The sequence below is a fragment of the Metopolophium dirhodum genome, chromosome 4 (assembly GCF_019925205.1).
Source record: "Metopolophium dirhodum isolate CAU chromosome 4, ASM1992520v1, whole genome shotgun sequence".
NCBI lineage: Eukaryota > Metazoa > Arthropoda > Insecta > Hemiptera > Aphididae > Metopolophium > Metopolophium dirhodum.
The window spans coordinates 9,326,832-9,345,910 of NC_083563.1; the positions used below are offsets into that span (position 1 = coordinate 9,326,832).

General features: G+C 31.2%; 1 protein-coding gene across 1 annotated transcript; it reads right to left on the reverse strand.

Moving 5' to 3' along the window:
• Window positions 1-306: 306 nt before the first annotated feature.
• LOC132943885 (uncharacterized) lies at window positions 307-17,189 on the reverse strand. The gene is made up of 9 exons (XM_061013028.1): window positions 16,714-17,189; window positions 7,148-7,263; window positions 6,303-6,547; window positions 6,194-6,228; window positions 5,804-5,918; window positions 5,479-5,664; window positions 5,193-5,379; window positions 4,647-4,830; window positions 307-2,082 (listed from the first exon to the last, which is right to left on the reverse strand). The coding sequence occupies exons 2-9, from the start codon at window positions 7,255-7,257 to the stop codon at window positions 1,444-1,446; spliced, it is 1,701 nt and encodes a 566-aa protein (XP_060869011.1). The 5' UTR covers window positions 7,258-7,263; window positions 16,714-17,189; the 3' UTR covers window positions 307-1,443.
• Window positions 17,190-19,079: the final 1,890 nt, after the last annotated feature.

A 19,079-nucleotide genomic window follows, 5' to 3' on the forward strand; every position in this document is an offset into this window, starting at 1 on the left:
TTTAAGCAGCTGTCCATCGTTCACTTATTATTTTATACGGGCTACAATCGTAATAAAAAATGTACAAATTATTAACAATAATGTTCAATTTTCAACATTGTTAGCAAAAGAAAATTTCTGATGTTTCACATCTGCCAAGTGTCCCGCGACAGCTTAGTTTTTTTCACTATTTTTCTTTTTTTCTGCAATAGGTCCTTTTTTCCTAATTATTACATAATTTTCATAAACATTTCACGTACTTCAATTGTTGTATTTTATTTTGTAATTGATCTACTATAGTATCTATAGTATAATAATTATAACATATTGAACTCTCTGTGAACGTTTATTTATTTATTAACAATATAATGGCGTTTACAAAATGTGTGCGTTTGCGTTCTTATACAACTATAATAATATTTTATTGATACGAGTTTTGATACATGGCCTATTAAAATTAATAACAATTTTTTTTTGGTTATCGTATTCGTGGGCGTTTTTATAAAAAATTATACAACTAGTTGAACTAGATTGGTATAGCTAGGTACCGTATCTACCATAGGTAACCGACTAGAGTAACCCTTATTACACACCGCGGTTATACGAACTATTGCTACAGCTACAATTGTAACGAAATATAATATTCTCTATATAGGTATTGTTAGTATTTTGTTTGCGTTAGGTTCAACTCACGTTGCAGTGTCCCTTCTGTATTCATCAACTTTAAAAATCGTAATATGAATATGATTAATTTATTGCTATTTAATGATATGACACCGTGCATCGGCTATTGTAAAAAAGCCTCGTCCAAAAATTACCGAAATACTCACTCGCCAACGATTATTATAGGTACCTACAAGAAATTTTATACCGACCAAACTCGTACAACAATATTGCTAATCTTGTTCTCTCCGCGTCCGGCACTAAAATATCAACAAGAAAAAAATCACCGGTCTCTTCGTTCGGCATTCCTCTCGAATTATTACACTGCGGCGAATCGTCCGTCTCCGGTATACGTTGCACCGGTCGTTGGAAATATCAGTATACGGATGGCGCGCGCCGCACATAATGCGTGTAGACCACGCCGGTACCGGCGTGTACCTATATTGTTGAGCGCCGATATTGCCGTACCATGTTGGCGTCCAGGCGCGCGAACACAGGTGCATCCGTGTCTGCGTCCGTGTCTGCGTCCGTGTATGTGCCTGTGTCCGTGTATGTGCCCGTGTCCGTGTCTGCGTCTACGTCTGTGTCTGTGCGGATGTGTGATATTGCGTAGGCGTAATGTTTATTTTAAAAGAAATATGTTAGTCTCAGACGCGCCCGGTAATAGAATAATAAATTCAATTAATTGTAATTGCAGGGGATGAGACCACCGCATCCCTCCTACTATCAAGCACTGTCTTTCTCTAATACGTGTCATGTATGTTATACATAAAATTATAATATTGTATTATATGCAACCCATCAGTATGGCAGTGAAGCGGAAGACGACATTCGCGTCGCGACAAAACCGCTGCAGGCCACCGCTTGTTCGTCGATCTGTTCGTGGAAATAATTGACCGAACGCGAGTACACCTTGAGTTCGATGCACTTTCCGGACGCTGCTGCTGCGGTCTTCCTCTGCTTGTTTTTGACGTTACTGTTTCCGCCGCGGACGCCGCAATTCTTCCGGCATGACGACTTTCTGTCCACGTCGTATTCCATGATGGTACCGAACGGATTTTTGCACGCAATTTCCTCAGACGGTCGGGCGGCCCCGTCCAGCTTCCGGCGCCCGTTATTATCGTCCCAACAGTCGGCGCCACATCTGCGCCGTTGACCGGCCGCCGCGGCCTCCACAGCGGCCACCACGTCGTCCGACACGGCCGCGGCGGTGCCGTCGCCCCTCTTGCCGCCCTCCACGATTACAACCTTGATGAGTGGCACCACCGAGTCGCATATCTCGCTCACCTCCCTGGCCAGTTCGAACTTCTCGAACAGGCTCATGTTGCCGTTGCGCTCGAACGCCGCGTGCTTGTCGCTGAACGCGAACAACTGCGTCACGCTCAGCGCGTAATAGTCGCCGAACAGTCTGGACAGCTCACCGTACGTCTCGGTCAGCGTCTGCAATTACACACGAAAAACGATATTATATGTCGTGATACTCTTATTCGGTCGCTACTGCTGCTCATATGCAGCGGATGCACGGGCGCAATGCACTGCTGCAGCGATGACGAGCATAAGCGTTTTAAGTGCAATGTATTAATGTAAGCTTATACTATCTTACATATTATATTATATACTACACATACAATCCAACCCAATCCACTCTCGTATGTCATGGCATTCAAATGGTGTATACAGTGTGTTTAAATTGTACATACATGGTATACGATATAGGTACGCACCTGATATCACAAAGGTACAATATGTTTAGCTATAGCACGTTATACTCTTCTACACGTCTCGTCTTTTTGTCTAAGCTCAATGATTGCAAGACTGTGTTTTAAAACTTATACTACTCTAATAAATAGGCTATTTTGGATTTTTAAGATCACCCGCGTCAAAAATTTAAATTTTTTTTTAATTTGAGTAGGTAGAGAATCAAAAAATATACCATCAACTATAACAATATTGTAATTTGTAGCTCTCTACAATACAATAGAATAGTAGAATAGTAGATAATACATTTCAAAAATGAATAGGTACTTGTTAAAAAAAAATTGGCAAACATTTTATTGATAGGGACAGCAAATCGAAGCATCCTGTATATTATTTTATGTGGACGTTATACAAAGAAATATGAACGAGTACTTAACCGTTTTTTTTTCTTTATGTGTAACCAACTGTGGCGGATGGTGCTATATCTAATTTCAGTAGGTATTTTTAACATTATAATTGTCATCAATCCTGCATATTATATTACGATATATTTTTATATGATTTTCGTGACGATTATAAACATTGTTTCTTGAATATTTTGATCTTTCACGATAAATTACGCGACTACATAATTTATACGTTACTTTATATTGTATGATACATTTGCAACAGGTATAAGTATATAATATGAATTTAAAATGCATTTTTTGTTTGTCGATGTAGGAGTCATAAACATCAACTGAATTCATAGTTAGGTTAGATTATAATCCATTACCTATATTATGAAATAATAAATCACGATGTAACCTTTAGGACAGAAAAATAATATAAGTAGTGATTAATGGGTAGGTATACTGCAAACGTTTGTGTAAAAAAGTAGTAGGTACGGGTGGTAACGCGGTATACAGGGTGATTATTTTATCATTGAACACTCATTATTACAAGAAGTGTAAATGTTTTTGAAAATATTATTTTACATAATTTCAAGTAGTTTATGAGTTATAAGTATTTAAAGTTTGACGGCGGAGTAGTGGACAAACATTTCGCGGGGTAACCCCGTACCACTCCACTCATCAAAACTTTAAGTACTTATAACTCATTAACTACTCGCCCTAAATTCGATTTTTATGTTTCCAAATACTTAAACAAATATTCTGCTTTAGAATTGAAATTAAAACTCTATGTTAGATTCAAAAAAGTAAAAAACTTAAAAATTATAAAGATGAAAAATATTTGAAAATATAATATTTTAGTAAAAATATTGTTTTGTAAACAACTTGAAACTATGTAAAATAATATTTTCAAAAACATTTACACTTCTTGAAATAATGAGTGTTCAATGATAAAATAATCACCCTGTATTGTAGATATTATTATTGTTTTAATCTAAAACAATTTCTTTGATTTATGACTTGTAAAGAATTTATCAGAAGAGTTTACATTAGATATCAATATTAATAACGATGTCATTCACACTGGTTTCCTGAAAGAAGTAGCTAAAGGATTTAAATACAAACGAATTCTTTATTCTTATAATCGTCAAATATTTTATTCTTAACGATTCTCAATGGTTGAATTGAATATATATATATTTAGTTTCAAATATATAGTGTGGTTTTATTTAATTCGACTTACTGTCTGTATGCTGGTAAAAATGTTGATGATAAAAAAAACGAGTACTCAATCAAATACATGATTTTTAAAACAATTATTATCTTCACGCTACAGCCTGCATATTATTATGTAATGCAATCAGTAAAAACACTACAATTTCAAAAACAGAGCTTAAAATCTATATCAATTGATTACGCATGAGTCTATACGATTACATTTTCGAGCACAAATTATGCACACATTATAAATACCTACTGCAGACAATATCTTAATAACTGAAATAAATTACGTCACACGCAATTAATATACGTCACGTTAAATTACGTCTATAAATTGACACGATAGCACGCTGTATTCGAATGAATACCGCCGCTATACCCATAGTGGGTGCCTATATTGGGCGAAATGATAAAATATATTATGCAAAGACAGTAGATATCATGGATTATGTTTACAATCGATATCGGCCTCGGTGGTCGGGTGTTTGTTCGGGAAAATAGAACAGAAGAAAAAAAATGCATTTAAGTGTGCTCGAGTTTACCGGTATAAACAACCAATTGCGGATTGCGTTTCGAGCGATATCTCTGTGCAAGCATACAACTGTTATACGACAATGTAGTGTTATAATATTATATTCATATTATGACAATGTCCGTTTTAAATGCGATTTACTGCGGACTTTTCACACGTACCTCCTGACACAGGTCGAACAGCCTGTTCCAACGTGCGCTGTTGGCGTCCTCCTCGGTGGCTAGCATGACCGCCAGCTTCTTGGATATGCCTTTTAGCTTGTACACCCGGAATATGGGCAGAAGCGCTCGTTCCATATAGAAGTGTTCGCTGTACACGTCCGCGTATATGTCGTCCACGCTCTCTCTGTTGATGGTAAAATAAAAAAGGTGGACGTTATTTTAAAATTTAGGTATTCGATGTTGACAGGCGGAAAGTGTGAAAATTGGCGTTATAAAACTGTACGGTACATTTAAAAAGAAAAAATCTAATATAACATTGAATTTATAATCTTTTGGGTATTGCATAGTATTTTTATATCCTTCGACTAATGACTGAATTTTTTAATAATTATCATTAACTGTTACGATCCTAACGTATACGTTACAAGCTTGAAGCTGATATATATTATTTTCGTCGATCGTAGACGATTAAAATTTGAATAACCCACCATCGTATACTAAAATCTACCAATATCTATTACCATTAGTTATAAATACTATACTTACAAGTTATTTCGCAAGAAAGGCCTAAAATCCCGTAGAAGATGGCAGTAGGTAATCATTCGGGTCCTCGCCACTGATTTCATGTGTTTAATTAATAAATCAGCTAGATCGTCCAAACTCTGTAATACCATAGGAGCGTCTGGCCACATGTCTTCCACATCGTGCAAAAGAGTGTCTGAACTCTCCTTCACTAAAAAAAATGAACCATACTCCTTTCCATTATAATATTAAATATACCAAATACCAATTACGATATAACTGTTAGATAATTAAACAAACTCTTGCTTACATTTGGATAGCGTTTGTTCAATTAACGATTTATCATCCATCAGAAAATAATCAGGCCACAGTGCTCGTTTTTTAAAAGCGACTAACATTTTGTCCATTTCTCTGTTGTAAGCCATTTCGTTTTCCAAGATTGATAATCGAACTCTGACTAAAATTGCATCTATGTCGTTTATTCCACAAAGCATTTCTAATAAAAATATTCGGCGATTGTAACTCATGATGATAATAATAATAAATGTAATGTGTAAGTGTAAATATTTGTGGGTGCATTTAAGTATTAAACACATGGCATTAAGTTAATTATTAATTTAACTTGGTTAGCTTACCCTTGTTTACTTGAGTAAGTGTCATAGGTAATTTTTCCCAACTTATTATTTCTTGTAATGAACGGCTCCTAGAGAATGGCATACGTGGAGGCTTTGATAGTTTATTACTGGACACCTGGACGTTTGTAAATCAATTAATTAATATGAACAATAAAATATTCTTTTTTTTATCTATATGATAATAAATATAATATTATATACTTTATAGAATTTATCTAGATGATTTTAAAATTGTGATTGAAATTACATTTGAATATTTCATATCAATCTTCCAGATATACATTTTATATAATTATATATTATGTTAGAGTATAATATCATATTATATTATTATATAAAATATAGATATCTGTGTATACATTATAATATTTGTAAGAATGATTGTCGTACCTGTTGATTTATCCTAGTCAATGGCTCATATGGAGCTGTAAATAAAATACAAAATTCCGATTGAAAAATCAACATACTATTAATTTGAGATTTAAAATATTCCATTTACATCTAAGCTGAGATTTTTGATTAAGGTATTGAAAATAAGTCTCTTCGTTCCAAGCTTCTTTTACTTGTCGCAAACGTTTTTTCCAAGCGATTAGTTGTTTTTCTGTGTTGAATTTAATCTTAAACCAATCTAATTTAGCTATGTTTTTTATATGCAAAACTAGGTGACTTCCGTCACAAATTCTTCGGCATACTGCCAGGTCTCTAACTGCATGAATTTTCGTCCTTCGCGGATCTTGATCGTCCCTGTAAATTAAATCAATATATATAAATATAATTCTAAGTGATTCTTTTAACTATAATTCATTATTTTTCAAAATGTTATGTTTGGAAAATTATAGATACTTGTGATTCTAGAATTTTGCATTGTCTTTATTCTTTTTAAGCTTTTTAAATCCTGAACGTGTGATGAATATATTGGTTTTACCATTCTGTGTTTTTTTGTATCTGACTTCAGTTTAAGGTGCAGTAAATGGTTTGATTTTCCACATTCGTGGTATTTCAAAATTGGATCTAGTTGGTACTTTGGGGGTTAAAATTAAAAATATCCAAGTATTTTTTTAAAATAATTGTGATAAATGGGAAATATTATAAAAAAAAAGTTTTTGACAAAATCGATTTTTTTTTATTATTAAAAAATTAAATTCTAACAGATTGTCCCTACTAAGAATCGTTTTTCGTATCCAGTGATTTATTTTTTTGCTAAAACCGCTATAGACTTTATTTTGTATACTTGTATACTTTTCAAAGTGTTATCTGCTAAAACGATCAAACAATACATCTAATAAATGTCTTGGAATTGTCTTATCCATCGTTTTTATTATTTCAGTGGACAGTCATGGTTACCCATAAATCCATAGTGTACTGTTGCTGAGCACGACGAATCTCTGCCTCCAATCAGGGTCTCCAACCACTTTCACCATCAAAATATCGCAAAAACTTGATATGGTTGACATCTTGATCTAAAATGTATACATTTAAATATATTAGCCTGAAAATCTCAATCTTCTAGACAGGTACAGATTTTTAAACTCTCATAAAACATGTTTTGGAATAATTGAAATAGTATTTTTAATTCTTATGACATTACTAATATTCCGTATAATAGATGGTTATTATTAAAAACTTCAACTGGAAAATTTAAATTTAATTATATTTTATGAATATGATTTAATATTGAAAAACTATGCTAGGTACTTTTTTATAATTGTTCTACATTAAATCAAGAATATTATTTTATTTTTATGGTTTTCATCATCATTATAATTTTTGGTTGGAGAATCCATTATAAGGAACACGGCATTCTCAATAGATTGACACAGTTTTACTTCAAAAAATAATAGTTATTTTTTCATTAGGTACAGTACCTACTATATGAAATACTACTAAATAGTAAATAGTACCTACAACAAAATAACTCTGACATCCGTAAAATAACCAAAGGTTTTTTTTATTGCTATTTAAGTTCAAATTTGGACGAAATTAGATATTTAAACAAAGAATATTGATCTCAGTTATTTTTTTGTAATTTAAAAGTATTTTTATAATACATGCTGACTGATCGTCTTTGCTCAGAATTGTATTTCGTATACAATGATATCATATCATATTATTGAATTCAAATTTAACTATTACATTTAACATTAACACTTCCCATTACGTGTTAACCTTTTTTTTTTTAAATTATTAAACATAAACTAAAGTTTCATTTTCATTGCCTTAGTCCGTTAGTCGTCTAAACACAATGGTATACCTACAAGATAAATACTTTTCAACATAATATGAAATAAAAGATATTTATACAATAATCATTGTCATTTGTCACACTATACATTCAACGTATCCAACCTAGTAACCTACTTACATAAAATCGGAACAGTACTTGTACACCTTATTATTTGGTTTTCAATTCAAACATAGGTACCTATTTTTGTATTCGCATTAATTTTATTGTTATGCTCATTATTGGGTATTATTATAATGAGTCAATATAAATATAATGTTCGTCAGAAATTAAACATAAACCAACAATTTATATTTTATCGATGCAAATTATTTTTACTATACCTATATCAATATCTACTTGACAAGCATATTGAAATACTCCTCTTGAACTAATCACTTGATATTTGCCAAAGATGTCACGTAGGCCCAATAAATAAAATATAATACGAACACTCATCGAAATAACAATATACCTATATTGTAATTGTGAAACTATATAGTATAGTTATATGTAAGCACATCCGGTTATTTTATAAAATGTTTATAACTTATAAGTTTTATGATTTTAATAACTGCTAGCTGAAAAGTAATACTGTATTTGATAATGTAATATTATGTATACCAAAATATGACATGGAATATAATAGTTGAATTTCGTGATTGAACGCAGTTAGCCAAATATAATATTGTTTTTTAGATTCTAAGTGGAACGATGAATGTATTTTATAATAATACTATAAAACCCTGCTAATAAGAAATGTACAATTCCAAAAAATCTTTGAATTGGTATTGTAACGACTGAATGTATTGAATTTATCATTATTAATAATAAATTCACTGATTAAACAAATCAACAATTAAAAAAATAAAAATATTATAACTTTGTTATCTCAATAAATTACTAGCAAAATTACGTATTAGACAGTATCGTACCTGCCGATGAAACTATTGGTGAACTTTTATAACATTAAACTATATTTTATATTATCATAAAACAAATACAATTATGTATTTGTTTGACCAAAATAGGTTCCATTCTAACGGTTACACAATTGGGTACCTTGTACCTACATAATATGTATAACAAAAAACAATAATTTTATAATATAGCATTTTAAAATAGTTAATGACGTAAATATAGTTTAGATATTAAGTTAAAATGGAATTAACATATAATTATCAATTGTCAAGATTAACAGAAGGTATTTTATCAGAAGGTATTTCTAATTATGATTAATGTCTATAATAATGACAGTTACTATTTAGTGATAACTGATAAAACACCCATTGTCTACCAGCGCAAAATTCTAAGACCGTGGCGCAAAATGATATTGAATAATAAGATAAGTTCGATATCAGAAAAATAAAAGTTTAAGTAGGAGATTTATTCCTTAAATCCCCACAATGAAACTGCCTATAAAGTAGTATAGATAACTTTTTTTGTTATTATGTTAGCTATACTTGATATATTTAATTACATGTATATAAGTATATTATACAGGTTCATTATAAGTGAGCGACCTGTAATAGGTTTTAAATGAATATCCGAAAAATCAATACTCTTTGTTTTTATCATTCGTAAAGTAAAATAAAATGTGGGTGGCTTTATTGTTGCGAGTTGTGATACTCGAAAATGTTTTTTGCGTATTTACGGCATTACGTTTGTGATCACTTACTTGACCCGTGTGAATAAAATCCATGCAGTGCAAAATTATTATTTTTTTTTTTTAAATCGAAAATTTGCACGTTGGCAAATAATAAATTATGTTACTTTGTTTGTGCTTAAGTATCCCGCGTATCTTATAAAAATAAAAATAAAATAAACTTAGGAACTCGTCAAATGTAAGATAAATGTATGAACTGCGTATAAGTGATGATTGACAAGGACAGCAAAGTGTATATACATATAGGTATAATATTATATTATACGAGTTGTATACAAGCTTTGATAACAATACGTTGAACGTATCCTTATTTTCATTGTCGATGATATTATACAGATAAACACTATGTAAAGATTATGTAATCATGAAATCCTGTAATACATACTTATTTTTACACTATCCTTTTACAAAGTATAAAATGTTGAACCATTTACGAGTTTGAAGCGTACCTGTTTATGGTGATAGCTGACCTTATACATAACATTATGGCTATAAAATGAGTTGACCGTCATTTGAACACAAATGGCTGTAAAAGAATTGTTTGCATACACTGAATAGGACTGAACAATATCTGCAAGATCCAACAAGACCTTCCATATTCCAACTTCCCTTTCAAATTGTCTAATAAATAATGATCCCTTCTTAGTCAGAACTATGAAATCTTTAAATTATATTTAGTAATGGCTTTAAATACGCCACTGATTACAAGTATGGTGAATGCCCCCCATGACTTGAAGAATAATTGGTTTTTATATAGTTGTAATAGGTTAGTTAAGGTATAATGATAAATTAGGTATAGGGGGGACGGAGTGGCCGAGCGGATTAAGTCGTCGGTTCGAACCCGGCCGCGGATGGCATTTTTCTTCGGGCAAGTCACGGTGTCCGGAGAGAAGTGCCGCCATCCCCCACCCAGGCATGGCAGATACCTACGGCCTACGGGTGCCCACTAAAAAATCTGGTAAACCAAAAACATACGTGTTTTTAAACCTACAATGCCTCCCCTACAAACAAAAAACAAACAGCTAATGACCTTAGTTGCCAGGCTTCATGATCAATTAAAAAAAAAAATTAGGTATAGGTTTCAAAATAGTTATTATGCATATTAAACGTATGCATAGGTGTATAATATAGAACAGAAATATTTATAAAATTGAATTAAAAAATATAAAAATATAATATTATTAATTATTAAATTGATTTATATTTTATTTTTAAAATGATGAAAAAAGAAATAAGTCATTAGTTGTATAATATTGTACTGTTATTTTGTACCGCTAACAAAATGGGGTGTGAGATTTTTAAAAATTTACATTCTGGACGTAGAATAAATAAGGTTGGAATGTTGGATACTACTTAAGTATATATAGACTATAGAGCTACAGTGTTATCATTAATATATAGGCTCTCGACAAGTAAATGAATTCTTTTGTATCCAACTTATTAATATATTTTTAGGTAGGTATACATAATATACACTAGTTGTCTCCGATTATCAGATAATTCATAATTACGAATTATATTTGAGTTACGTCCCATATTCAAATAAGTAGTGGTTCATAAACTTGACTAAAATATACGGAAGTACCATATTATACCACACAAATAGATAAATTTAATACCTATATATTATATATTATATATTATACAACATATTATGAGTACATAATATAATGTTATATTGTTTTAATTATAAAAAATTTAATTTGCGGTAACATAATATATTGAATATAATAGGTATAAATTACTACAATCTATAATATAATAAATGGAGCGTGAAAAATGTATGTTACCTCATCAATCGAGAACGGTTGATCCGATTTGGCTCAAATTTTTTTTAAGATGTTCGTAATTGCCAAGAGAAGGTTTTTACGAAAGAAAATTTTAGGAAAATTAGGAAATCTGGATATAAAAAATACAATAGTGTCGCTATCTGTCCAGAAATAATCAACTAAATAATAAAATAAAATTTTAGTTTATTGTTGCATATTATTAAAATAATAATAGTGTATTATAAATTATAATAATTATAAGAATTATTTATAATATATCGGTTGTTATTGTTTAATCGGGCATGTTTGTAGGTTTGTATTATTATTTTTTGTCAATCTAATATATAAAAATGTCGTGTCACAGTATTTGTTATTGAACTCCTACGAAACGGCTTAACCGATTTTGATCAAATTTTCTGTGTATATTTGGTAGGTCTGAGAATACGTTATAGGCTAATTTAAAAAGGGAATTGATCACCCCCTAGAGGTGCTCAAACAGGAATTTTGAGATTTACTATAGAAATGTTTGTTTATTAATGGTTGTTATGGGTTATAGGATTTGAGAATAATATTTATTTTATTTATTATTATTATTTATTTATTATTATTATTACTATTATTAATTGCATTTATTATCTATTTATTTCTGAAAGCAAATATGGCGTTCAAATGCTTCAAGGTCCATCCGCTGAAACATTCTCAAAACTGTTAGATATCGGCGATGGAAAAGTAGCTTTACATGATAATACTGGATGCATAAAATTTCCAAACGATTTCTGCACAATCATTAATTCGCAAAATTATCTCATTGACCCGGAATTTCCCAATATACACACACAATACTTGAACCATGAGTGGCTGGCAGAAAGAGCAATTTTGACAGCAAAAAATGTGGATGTCAACGATTTAAATTTCAAGATACAACAGTTGTTGCTAGGGAACTTGGTGTCATACAAATCTATCGATACAGTTTGCAATACCAATGTAACTGTAAATTTTCCAGCAGAATTTTCGAACTCATTGGATTTTCCAGGCATAACACCACACCATTTACAACTAAAGGTTGGATCTCCTATTATTACTTCGTAATTTGAACCCACAAAAGCTGTGCAATGCCACAAGATTAGTCATTGAAAAATTGATGAAAAACGTTATCGTCACCAGCATTTTGAATGGCAATTTCCGAGGAGAAGATGTATTACTACCACGAATCCCTATTATTACCACAGATGTCCCAATTGAATTCAAGCCGGTTCAATTTCCAATTAGATTGGCATTCGCAATGACAATCAATAAGTCTCAAGGCCAAACGATGTCTGTTTGTGGCTTAGATTTGGGTACACCGAGTTTTTCACACGGACAATTATACGTGGCATGTTCTCGAGGGGGTAAACCAACCAGTTTGTTTTTGTTGGTCAAAGATGGACTCACTAAAAATATCGTACACTCCATTGCACTAAGAGACTGATAGTGTTTTTTTAATTTTCATAATATGTGATAGAGATGTAATTTGAAATGTATTAGTCAAGATATTAAAAATACAATGAATTCAAAAAAATGAATATTTGATGTTTTGTTATTGTTCAGAGTGCCCCATTCCTCTTTCAGTCATATACCAGTATAACACATCAACACACAATTACAATAATTTAGTTTTTTTTTATTTGACTATACCAAATTATTCATTAGAAATAATTTATATGGCAAAACAACGTTTGCCGGGTCAGCTAGTATATACATATATATATAAATTAATGTCTGGTTAGACTAGGTTAGGATTTTGTATTAATTGACCATATTAATCACCGTAGGTGGAATTAAGTACAAACGACAAACTTGATACAACTGTGATACTTAAGAGTTAAATCATTATACACTTACGTACAAACAGCACGGAGTCCGCGATCTACCGCGATCTATTGCCTACCTGATAATATATTGCTGCGAATCAGTATTTTTATTCCAGGCAACGGAAAAGTTAAGATGAATTTTGAACACCATACACCGAATATTAAATAACGAATTAAACAAAGTTTGTGTCATATAGAGTTGGTACCTACATTTAACGGGCAACGTCGCAACGAAGTGCACGGGATCAGCTAGTATTATACATAAAATAATAATTGTAAACATTAGTCTTTTATAGGTACATGGATATTTTTCAATTTTGATACATTAAATATCGCTGTTTTAAGTAGTTATAGGAAGAACTTCATACTAAAGTTAAATTGTTCAATACATTTTTTTAGATATTCAGAATTACGTGTACATATATTAAAAAAATATCAGTCCCATATAGGTTAGAACTATACCTGCATTTATACAAATAATACACAACTTTACAAAGTAATAATATAATTACTCAATAAATAAAATAACAAAGACGTATAAAATTAAGCCTACATCTTAGACTACAATCAGGTAGGCAGGTAGTTGATTTTTTGAAACGATTTCTGATCAGTCAAAACTTAAAAAATATTATAATAAATCAAAATTTTAAAGACCAAAGTAAAATGTAATGTATACCTATATATGTAAATTCAGATATTAAAAAGAAAAAAAATCTTATCTAAAATGTTCGGAATGAGTATATAGCAATAATATACAAACAGTTATTACTTATTAGTCTAAATGTCTGATAGGTAATAAATTATCTATTATGCTACTGATACATAGGATGATAATCCAATCCAATATAACTTATAAGTCAATCGATATTAATAATTGCTTATAGGCAATAAAGAGCACGTGTGTTTGTTTAATACTTGACAGTTGACATAAAGAATAAGTTCTGTAAAATAATTATTTTTGCCACAAGTTCTTGAGAATACCAATAATGTTACATACATAATATTAATATACCTATTCTATCATTGTTCCCATCTAAATATTTTAACCTTAATGTGATTGTTACCTATTAAAAACATTTTAAAAAGGTTACTATCCTAAAGTCTATTCAACATATTATTATAAAGTGTGACATATTTACCTTAAATTAAATTAGTTTTCCCGTCATTATATTATTATATGAATTTCAACTAAACGCTAAATGTTTATAATGCAGGTTTCATGGACCTATAATTATTATTCTTAGGAGTAAACTTTTTACCTACATAAATTCTGAAAACTTACCTACCTAGTTTACAATAATGTATATTTAAAAAAAAAACCATTTCTAGGCAGTAGTAAAATAGTGTAATAATTAAGTATAACCGTTAACAAATATCTGGTTATCAATCAGACAGATTTCAACTTAAATTTTTAACAATTCTGATGTATACATTATGTATATGTATAATCAATGATTATAATATGTACATTTATTGTTCTTATTTATTCTAACAAACAAAACAAGACTCACGGTCAAAATCCTGATTAATAATATTACAGTTTGACTTAAATTGTAAAATGTATAGCTATTAGCTATATTATAAAAATAAAAAAAATCCCATTCGACTATTCGGACTATCTGGCTCTCATATGTTCTAAAGAAGATATATTGAGCTTATTTTTAAGTTAACAAAAATATCTAGAAAATCAGAAATTACGAATAATTTATTGTTTAAGTATAACTTTAGCTTCATACTTTTCGTCTGAAACACCATTTGAAGAAAATATTTTGAAATAATTCCGAAAGTTTTGTAATGTTACATTCAGAATATTCAAATATATTTCGTGAGTGTTTAATTAAAAGGTACAATAAGTGATATATTATTTTTTAAATCTAATCGTTTACTTTATATTATACCCAAAGTCCCAAAATATTATCTTTATACCTGACAGCATAATTCGTATAAATGATTAAATAGATTTAAGTCGTGATCAAAAAACCAATTGATACGTCCATAAAAAAGCACGTACCTAATATTTATACCATTATTGGTCTATTCTGTAACACTTTTTAAAAAAAAGTGATTTGGGAGGGCCTACAAAAAATCTGTGAAATTTGAAAAACTTCTGATTATAACTCTTCAATTACTTGTTAATATAGTTACTAAAATAAGTGGAAAATGATCAGCTAGTGAACTGATGTCTGATATTATTATGTAGGTACTTATAGAGTATAATAGACATCTATTTTAGATAATGATAAAATATAATTTACAACATTTTCCATATATCTATATTCTATATCAAATATCTACCTTCATAAATAAAAAATATACTATACAACATCAGTAAACGGAAAAGTTTTCCAATGACTAAATAAAATGTTATTTTTAAAGAAGTAAAATATAATTATTTAAAACACTTTTCTTACACAGTTATATCGATTATGAACGAAGTATTAAGTATTAACTTAAAAGTTATAATTTCATATTCACCATGTTAACAACTAAGAAGGTATATAATTAAAATAACTAAATTGATGTTATAAATATATACCTAACCTAAGTACGTACCTATTATTATTTAAACTGTATTTTTACGATACAAAATAAATCAAGAATTATAATTAATTTCTCTTCCAATCATCTTTTGACGCCTATATGTTTGTTTATTCTTGAATTAATAATAATACATACAATAGCTTATGATTTATGAACCAAATACTTATGTTTTTAGATTAAAGTAAATTTTGTAAAATACATGCAACCTATTTATTGTACATAGTACAGAATACGTGTTTTTACTGTTTTTAGTGACAGGGTGCAGGTTGAGTTTAATGCAGCAGATAATTATTATCTTATAGGTATACGTTTGATATTTCTAACGATGTAAATAAAATCGATACACACTCCGTAAACATTTCCATAATATAATTCATAACATTATTATTCCTATAGGTGTTTAGTCATGAAAACGGGGTGCGTACATAAATGTAACCCCGACAGCCAAACAAGTATCTATAATAATATTATAATACATATTTTACAATATTTATATAGTTATTCCACAACATACCGTCGTCACAGAGACATTTGTCGATAGCAAGTTGTGTAGACCGCACTAATATAACAAAATATTATTTTCGTTGGCTTAAATGGCGCGCAACCCAAGTTTAATATTATACATAATATACGCGTGCCGCATTTAGGTTATTATCTATATTCTAAGGTGCAGCTGATGAGACCAGTCACCACCCCCACAAATGCACGTAGGTATATCTACTTGTATATTTTATATAATATTATACAACGACGGTTCAAAGTGTCGTAAACGAGTGAAAAAGTAAAAACAATATTGAATAATAATGTAGTAATAATTATATTACGTATAATATTGTAATGTGATATTGTGATGTCGTCGGTACCTTTTTTCCAGCAGATCCGAAGCATACAACATACAGTTTGTGGACCACTGGTGGTATATTATTACTATGTCGTATGATAGGTATGTATGGGCGGTATTGCGGGCGGACGGATTGGAGACGTCTGGTGTGCCGATCGGTGGGGGAGGGTGGTTAGCGCGGGTAAAGCGTAACGTGGTTTTTGTGTAACGATAAAATAATATTATTTATGCGGGGACGAACGGGGGTGGTGTTGGCGGTGGTGGTGGTTGCGATCGTGGTGGCGGCGGCGGCGACATCGACGGCCATGTACCCGGAGAAGGTACCATATACGCGAAAAACACTTACTACTTAGCACACAGGAGAGATCCAGCGATCGGATCGGCCGCAGTGGTGAGACGCGACGCGGCTACATATTATCATCTGCGGCCGGAGGACGCGGAGCTCGACGTATTTATAACATAGGTACCTCTGGCGCGCGTTCGTTTGCGTATCGACCGGAGCGCCGCCGTCTATCCAAAACGCTTGTACGCCGGAGGGCGGCGGCGGCGGCGAGCGGACGACGGAGCGCCATCTGTGCGGGTCGTCGCGGCAACAACCACGCTATACTTGGCGACGGAAAAGCGGGCGGACGGGAGACTTACAAAAAATAATCAAATATTTGCACGGGCAAAACACGCGATTGCATTTTAATTATATCAATGCAGGTTTTAAGAGTATAATGTACAGTGCCACTCTCCGTGATGTCGATTTTGACTCATATAAAAGGTAGGCGGTACTTATTCACTACCTATAACTTAAACGTTTGTTCTCGCACACGTCGAAATATTATGTATGTATTGTTAAAATAATATGTTAAAACACATTATTGTTTCTGTTCTTTTTTTTTATTTTATTTTTATTGTCACATCGCACCACGCGATAATATGTACGCATTTAGGACACAACGCACTTTGTTTTGATATTACTGCTACACGTCATCGTCTAATGTATATATCATTTCATTGTTCGACAGCAGGCCTTTTTTCGGCATTTCTCGATGCGCAATAGCAACAGCTGCGTCCGTATCTAAACATGATATTATAGTCCGTGTTTATATTATGATTCAGCGTTTCGACCAATTTTGGACGCGATCGTCTTCACAATATTTGTGACGGTTATGGAAAATTAAATATATTTGGTGTAATCTACATAATAATGTTAATATCGATACGGAGGTTTATTTTAACAGTATTACAATGCAGCATTACCTATTATATTTGGTTTAAAATTTGACGTCTTAAATTTAAAACTTAAACGTTGAAATTTTAGGGATACACGCTTACACAGTTACACGAGTCTGAATATGCATATTGTCACTCATTTTGCTATTAAAGTGATCGGTTTTTGTTTATTAATTATTATAATGATTATTTAAGTTTAGATCTCAACGACTATTATAATAACACTGAATCACGACACTGCAAAAGTGCAAAGTACTTTGTGTGGTTAAGATATGTAAGAAAACCTTAAGTCAGTTTGGACTAAATCTAGAAAAACAAAGTCGTAATAATTAGGTACAATTGATGGATACTTATATGTATATAACTGTACAAATAAGATATAAAATATAATAGATAATAGTGCAAGCAAATATTGAGGAAAACACTGCACGTATGTAATACCTATAGTGTAATACGCGATCACAGCTGCAGCTGCAGCAGCTGCATTATCTTTGTCCACTCATAAAACATGCCTAAACCAACCATTGATAACCAGTCACCTACTCACTCAATGATGTGCAGATTGTATGGTATACTCTACTCACTATACTGTAGACTATACAACAGAGCTAGTTCCACGATTTTTTTTCCTTTTTTTACAGTACCTATCGTGTTATTTCTGTTTACAATTTACCCCTAAGATCGTACTAAGTCGATATTTATTTAACGATAGATATAATATGATACAAAAATATAGCAATGCATGACCGTGGACCGTTTTTTAGTACGATAACAATTATCGGAAAGTTATAATCGCCGTCATAAGTCATAACTATTTATAATAATACAGTAGAACCTCGATTATCCGAACTAATTGGGACCGCACCTAGTTCGGATACGCAAAAGTTCGGATATTGGAAGTATAAAATAAAAAATGTTTATAATATTATGTATTAATTATTTATTATTTTTATAATTAAATATTTATTATTATTATAAATATTTTATTAGAATTGCATTACATATTACATTACATTATCAGAAATACATTAAATTATTAGAAATACATTAGGTACATACATACATTATTAGAAATAAATAAAAACATAATCAAATACAGTAGAACCTCGATTATCCGAACCTCCGTTATACGAACCCTCTATTATCCGAACTATAATTAGCGTATAC

Coding starts and splice junctions, on each gene's coding strand:
- LOC132943885 (XM_061013028.1), bottom strand. CDS start 7,257: ATGTCAACCATATCAAGTTTTTGCGATATTTTGATGGTGAAAGTGGTT. Junction 5,919..6,193: donor TGACTAGGATAAATCAACAG/GTACGACAATCA, acceptor ACAAACGTCCAG/GTGTCCAGTAATAAACTATC. Junction 4,831..5,192: donor CCTTTCTTGCGAAATAACTT/GTAAGTATAGTA, acceptor TACCATCAACAG/AGAGAGCGTGGACGACATAT.